Raw genomic sequence first — 6,165 nt, 5'->3', positions numbered from 1 at the left:
TAGTGTAAAATAACGATTTACGGAAGGGCATTAATTGTTCAATTCACTCTGATATTGGGTTAAATATATTTTATTAATGAATTACTAATCCCAACTGAGGCATTTTATTACCTCTAGTCCACTGTTAAGTCCCCTTAGTTGACTTAAATAAAATCACTTAGAACAAACCCAAAGGAAAGGAAATATTTTACAGTTAAATCTATAAAGTCCTAGAACTAGAATCATTTGATGACAGGCCGGTTTCTATAACTCAAGCAAACTGTACGTTGACTTAATGTAGCTGACATTTCGATCTATTTTACAGTGTTTTTAATTTTAAAAATACAACACATTAAAATATGTTCAATTTATCAAAGCTAAAAGCAACATTTAAGTAATGTACTTGAAGTGCAAAGGCACTTTAACACGAAGAAGTGATGCCTAGTGACTATGCTTGGTAACTGAAGACGGAAATACCATATATCATTATTTACAAAAGAATTTATAGTCTCAAAAGATCTTTGGAGATCTTCTACAAAATACACTAAATATCCATTTTCATTTGAAAAGTTTGCTTACTCTTTCTTCATTCACTATAATCTCCTCTTCCCATTCCCACACTGGAAAAATAAAAGAAGAAAAAGGAAACAAAACCATAAACAAAATATATGAAAAAAATGCATTGTAGAAACATTCATGTTCAATGATGATTCCTAACGAGAGAAGGAAAAGAAAAGGTGGGGGAGGGAGGAGAGCAAGAGAGAAATAATTTAAAGGAAAACTTGAAAAAGCAGTATCATTGCTTCACCCCATCCCCCAAACATCTTCAAAGTCCCCCACTGAGGCTGGGAAAGGGAGAACACAAACACACACGAAAGCAAATGCAGTGCTTCCAACAGTTTGGAGCAGCATCCTTTGATGCCAGAGGGTTGTAAATGATTTCCCTTCACAGCTGACTGATTGCAGTTTGTTTTTCCAGAACTTCGAGGTAGTCTGGTTCTGATTGCGGCTTAGCTTGCAGTAAAGGATGGTCTGGTTTTGACTGCCCCACAAAGCATTTCCTGGGAGTTCCATATAAAACGGTTTTATTGATTCTGTCTTGGTTTTGGCGTCGAGATTCATACGAAGGGGCGAACTGCCTTTTAGGTAAGGTACAAAAGTTATAGTGGACGAGTCCTGCACTGGGGAGTTCCTTGACGCGCTCAGCGATATTCTGATAGAGCAGCTCGGGCTCTCTTGGGGTGGCTTGCTTTTCTAGCAACTCGGTGGCACTTATAGTGTAAGCAAGTGTGGCTGGCTCTTCCTTCTTCTCCTCCAGGTTGCTGTAACTGAATTCTTGCAGGTTTCGGTAATAGGCCACTGGGTCTCCTTCCTTCTGCATGTAGATGGGGTTTTGGCACATCTGACCCACAGGTGGGGGGATGTAGTTATAGACGTGGCCGTCTGCTTTATCCTGAGTCTCAGTGTTATAAGACCCATACTGTAACTGGAAGGAACTTACATCTAAGTTGTTGGCACTCCTGGGAACACTTGGCACTCCCTTTCGGCGTTTCAGGACAAAGACGAATAGGCCAGCCCCAAAGCAGACAGATAAGATAAAGACAACCAGCAATCCTAAAATTAAGACGGAAAGTGGAACTTCAGTGTGTAGTTCAGGATAGGAACTGGGAGACACACTAAGTGAGCGAGGTGTGTCTGTGTTGTGATTCATTGACAAAATGGTTCCGTCTGACAAGTTTGGACCGTCTGGACAAATAGCCTCCCTGCCCAGAAATTTCAGGATCTCCCCAGCGTGCTTAGCGGGAGATTCACAGGTCACCTCATTGATGATGACAGGGGAGTTGGCATGCTCTGTCCAGTCCTTTAGTCCCATGATGTCACAGGTGCAGTCCCACGGGTTCTCTTGAAGATCTATCTGGATAAAAGCCGGAAGCTGATCCAGAACCCCTTTCACAGGCAGGTGAGAAAAATGGTTGTTTCTCAGATTCAGCCTGGTGAGGGCTGTACCCCCAAATATATTGTCAGGTAAGGACCGCAGCAGGTTGTTATTCAGAAACAGTAGCTGTAGGTTAATCAAAGCATCAAAGGTCAGCGGCTTAATTTCCTTAATGACATTATACTCTAAATAGAGATACTGCAAGCTCTGCAGTCCATCAAACATAGCCGGATATAGCACTTCAAGGTAATTACCATTCAGATAAAGTCTGCGTAAACTGGTCAGGTTTGTGAAGGCACCTTCCTGAATGACTGCAATCCTATTGTTTCCTAAATGCAAGAGATCCAAAGAACTGTATTCTAAGAGGTCATTCTTATAGACAGTTTGAAGATAGTTCCCTGTTAGGTAGAGTTTCTTTGGACTGGTAGGTTTAGGCTGCAGGTCGGAGATATTAGTGAACTTCCTTTCTTGGCAGTTGACATTTAGACCGTTGTCTGAACTCTGAGAGGTGCAGACACAGCTACTGGGGCAGGTGAGGGGCACCGGGGACTTGGTCTGGTACACCATGATGGGTCCAAAGCTCTGCCTGTCTTTCGACACTGTGACCCGGGGAGTTGGGCGATTTCTCATTTTGGGTGGCCGGCTTGCTTTTGCAGCCCTGGTTGGGATGAGAGCCGGATTCATTGTAGGTGACAGCCTTTGGACATGTGTGTCAGCGTGGCCGCCCCTCTGACCGGAGTCACCGGTACTTTTTCTGGGACAGAGGTCTTGCCTGGTCAGCTGGGTCACATCTTTCCCATGCAATCTGAAGGGAGTTTCACAGACAATCTCCCCCACGAAAACGGTTATGGTGTCCAGCCAAGCCTTGAGAGGAAGTAAGTCACAAGTGCAATTCCACGGGTTTTCCTCCAGCTGAATCTCCATGATGCCTCCAATATGCTCGAGGACGCCGGCGAAAGGCATCACTTTCAGCCGGTTCCCTCGCAGGTCTAAGTGGGTCAGCAGGACGAAGCGGAACACATTGCTGGGCAGAGACAGCAGAAGGTTATCATTCAGGATTAGCACTTTGAGCTTGTTCAGCTTGCTGAAGGCCCCCGCCTCGATGGCACTGATGTAATTGTAGTCGGCCTGGAGGTACTCGAGGCTCTCGAGGCCCAGGAAGGTGTCCTCCCTCAGCACTTCGAGCTTGTTGTTGTTGAGGTGCAGCCTCTTGAGGGTTTTCAGGCCGCTGAACGCCCCGGTGCGGATCTCCTGCAGCCCGTTGTTACCCAGGTGGAGAGTAACCGCGTTGGAGTAATTGACGAACTCGTTGGGGTACAGTCTCGTCAGGAGGTTGCCATTGAGGAAAAGCTGATAGATTCGATACTGGGGGGGCTGGAGCAGGCTGACAGTTGTAAATCCTTTGTTTTCGCAGTTAATGTTCAGTACGTTTTCCTTCTCTTCGCACAGGCAGCGGATCTTGCAAATGTCTTTGGCGGTTTTGCGACTCTCGGTCTGTAAGATCCCGGCCACGGTTAACACACTGAGGAACCAAACGCCGCTCAGCATCTTTAGGCACCGTCGGTGTCAGCTCAGGTACCTACAGGCAAACCTTGGGGAGGGGGGCGGGAGAGAGCGGGATGCGGGGGAGAAAGAAACACGGAAGCCCGATTAAAATGGCAAAGCGAGGGGGTGGAGTGGGACGGAGGAAGAATGCGGGGAGCGGACAGCACGGCAGAATGAAATCACTGCGTTTTTCAAAGCGCTTTCTGCTCTCCTCCCCTCCCACGCAGCCCACCCACACACGCGTCCCGGAACACACATGCTTGCACCTGATTTCCCGGCGGGTCGCAGCCAGCCGCGGAGTCATTAGTAACCGAGGTGTCCTACTAAATCCAGCCCATCTCCTCCTCCTCCTCCTCCTCCCCTGGGGTATCTTGAAGAGATCTCGGGCGGCTAGCCCGTCCTGGGCTCCCGGCAGAAATTGCTTTACTTTTTTTTTTTTTAACTGCGCAAAAAGGGGGTGGGAAAATCAGGGGACTGGCGGCGGGGGAAGGGAGAGGGTGGAAGAGCAAAGACAGCGCGCGGTGGGGGTTACTCACACATCAGGAGAAGACGGGACCCCTCTCCTCTGCACTCCGCCGGTAGTTTAGCATCTTCGGAAAGAGAGGGAGAGCAAGGTAAAAGGAGACGCCGCTTACGGAAGGATGCCCTGCTTTCTGTCGGTGGATTAAATTTTGCTGGGGGGTGCGCACAAATTAGGAATCCGGCAGGCGGCAGGAGAAGAAGAGGGGGGTTGGAGCGGCGGGAAGCTGAGCCCACGGGGACCCGGGGGTTCGACTGAGCAGGGAGGTCGCGAAGCCTGCCGGCTGGGTCGGCGGGCAGCGGAGACGACCGAGACTGGGCGCGCACTTCCAATCCGGCGGCAGGGGCACCAGTGCGCCCGGCAGTTTGAATTTGAGAGGCTTTGCAGGTTCCCCGGGACAGGGCTGGGGTGACGTCACGGGGGGAGGGGGCAGGCTGGGGATCGAGGGCGCGCAGTGGGGGAGGGAGAGGCAGATGCTTCCCTTCCCTGCGAGTGGCTTTGCAAAGCTCAAATCCCGGCTGCGTCAGTTGCTTCTGAACTACTCCACCTCCAGCCCGGCGGGCGGCGAGCGGCTGGCGGAGCTCCTGGAGAGGGGGTTCTCCAGGAGGGGCACCGCCGGGACTCCTCTGGCCCCTCCGAGTGGTTTCTTCCACCCGCCCCTCCCTCCCGGCTCTTCCAGCGGGGCAGTGTGTGTGTGTGTGTGTGTGTGTGTGCGTGTGTGTGCGTGTGTGTGTGTGTGTGCGTGCGTACGCACGGGGGTGTCTCATTCCAGATTCTCGAGCTGGGGTCCAGATCCTTCCGAGTAAGGGGTGTGTGTGTGTGGTGTGTGTGTGTAGATGTGTCTCTTTGCTACAGGACTGGGGCCCGCCTGCCAAACTCCTAGCTCACATGCTCTTGGTGTGGAGAGTGGGGTGTGTGTGCACCGGTGTGTCTGTGTGGGAGGGCGAGGAGTTCTTTGGGGGGATTTATGCTTTACATACAGAGCTTTGTTTCAGTGCTGAGAGAATTACTTTCTGGGTGGTGACTGGCCAGATATTTGCCGGGAATCTGAAAGCCAGCTCAACGTTAGCTTATAGACTGAGATAAACAACAACAAAACCCTTCTCCCCCTGAGGTTTATACTTAGCCAGATAATGAGGTTTAAACGTGTGTTTTTTGCCTTAAGGAAGGAGAAGAGAAGTGGGTGTCAGACAGGCACTGCCAGGCTGAGCTTCAGCTGGGAGTAGGAGCCCAGGAAAGGGTGCTGAGCCCTCCAGGCTGCAGGGTCAGGGAACCAGGGAACAGAAGGCGGAGATGCAGGAAGACTGGCTCCTGAGAAAGAGGAGGAATGAAAGGAGTCCTGGCCTGAGACTCAGGAGACCTGGCTTCGGATCCAGCTCTGTTGCCAGGTGTCACTTGTTTCTGGATCTTCCCGCCCCCATGGGCAAAAGGGGTGGACTTATAAGGGCCCTCCCAGCCCTGACATTTAATCGGATTCAGATAACCTTTCCCCGGGATTATTAATGGCCAGGTGTTGGGTTTTTGCCTTCAGTATCTCATTTCTCCTTAATTATCTTAAGGTCCCCTGGACCCAGGAGTCTCCCAGTTGGAGTCCATTTGCAAGATGGGAATGTCTGCTGGTTCCCGAAAGGGCCAGGGGCTGCCTCTGGTGGGCATGGGGGAGATGAGGCAGCAAAAGTAGGGGGGTGAAAAGAGAATGGGAAGAGGAAATGACCAAGCGATGTGCCAGTCCCGCCAGACACTTTAGTTGGCTCTCCCCGCCTCTTGGTCCCGCCTGCCGCAGTCGACACAGGGTCCCATTGCTGCACCAAGTGTGGCAGAGGGGCAATCGCATAGGCAAGCCAGTCTTCGGAGAACAGAAAGCGCCCTGCTTCTCCCCTCCTCCTTCCCTAGGAAGCTCAGGTCCTAGGATTGTTCCACCCATACAAGTTCTTTCCTCCCCAAGAAGGGCTCTCACGGTTTATAAACTTAGGCACTAAAGCAACCGGTGGCTCTGGCCTTCTCCTCCGCAATTTGTCACGGGCGTTCTTCTTTCCCCCTGCTTTTCCTTTGGGGAAGAGCCTTGGGCCAGACATCATGAGCCCTCCCCATCCAGTAATTCTTGCTTCACCTTGGGCAACATACTTTCCTTCCGGGCCCTCGAATTTCCCTTCCCTGTGCCAAAGGGCAACGGGAGAGGGACTGT

At 50.9% G+C, this 6,165-nt stretch overlaps 1 protein-coding gene across 1 annotated transcript; it reads right to left on the bottom strand.

The window, feature by feature from the left end:
• Window positions 1–426: 426 nt before the first annotated feature.
• SLITRK2 (SLIT and NTRK like family member 2) lies at window positions 427–3,463 on the bottom strand (the record flags this gene model as incomplete). The annotated part of the gene is made up of 1 exon (XM_082609817.1): window positions 427–3,463. One exon carries the CDS (start codon window positions 3,461–3,463, stop codon window positions 926–928), a length of 2,538 nt encoding a protein of 845 aa, XP_082465943.1. The 3' UTR covers window positions 427–925.
• Window positions 3,464–6,165: the final 2,702 nt, after the last annotated feature.

Source organism: Mesoplodon mirus, assembly GCF_964341445.2.
Source record: "Mesoplodon mirus genome assembly, chromosome: X".
In the NCBI taxonomy this organism is placed as follows: domain Eukaryota; kingdom Metazoa; phylum Chordata; class Mammalia; order Artiodactyla; family Ziphiidae; genus Mesoplodon; species Mesoplodon mirus.
This window is presented reverse-complemented; position numbering and strand designations above follow the sequence as displayed.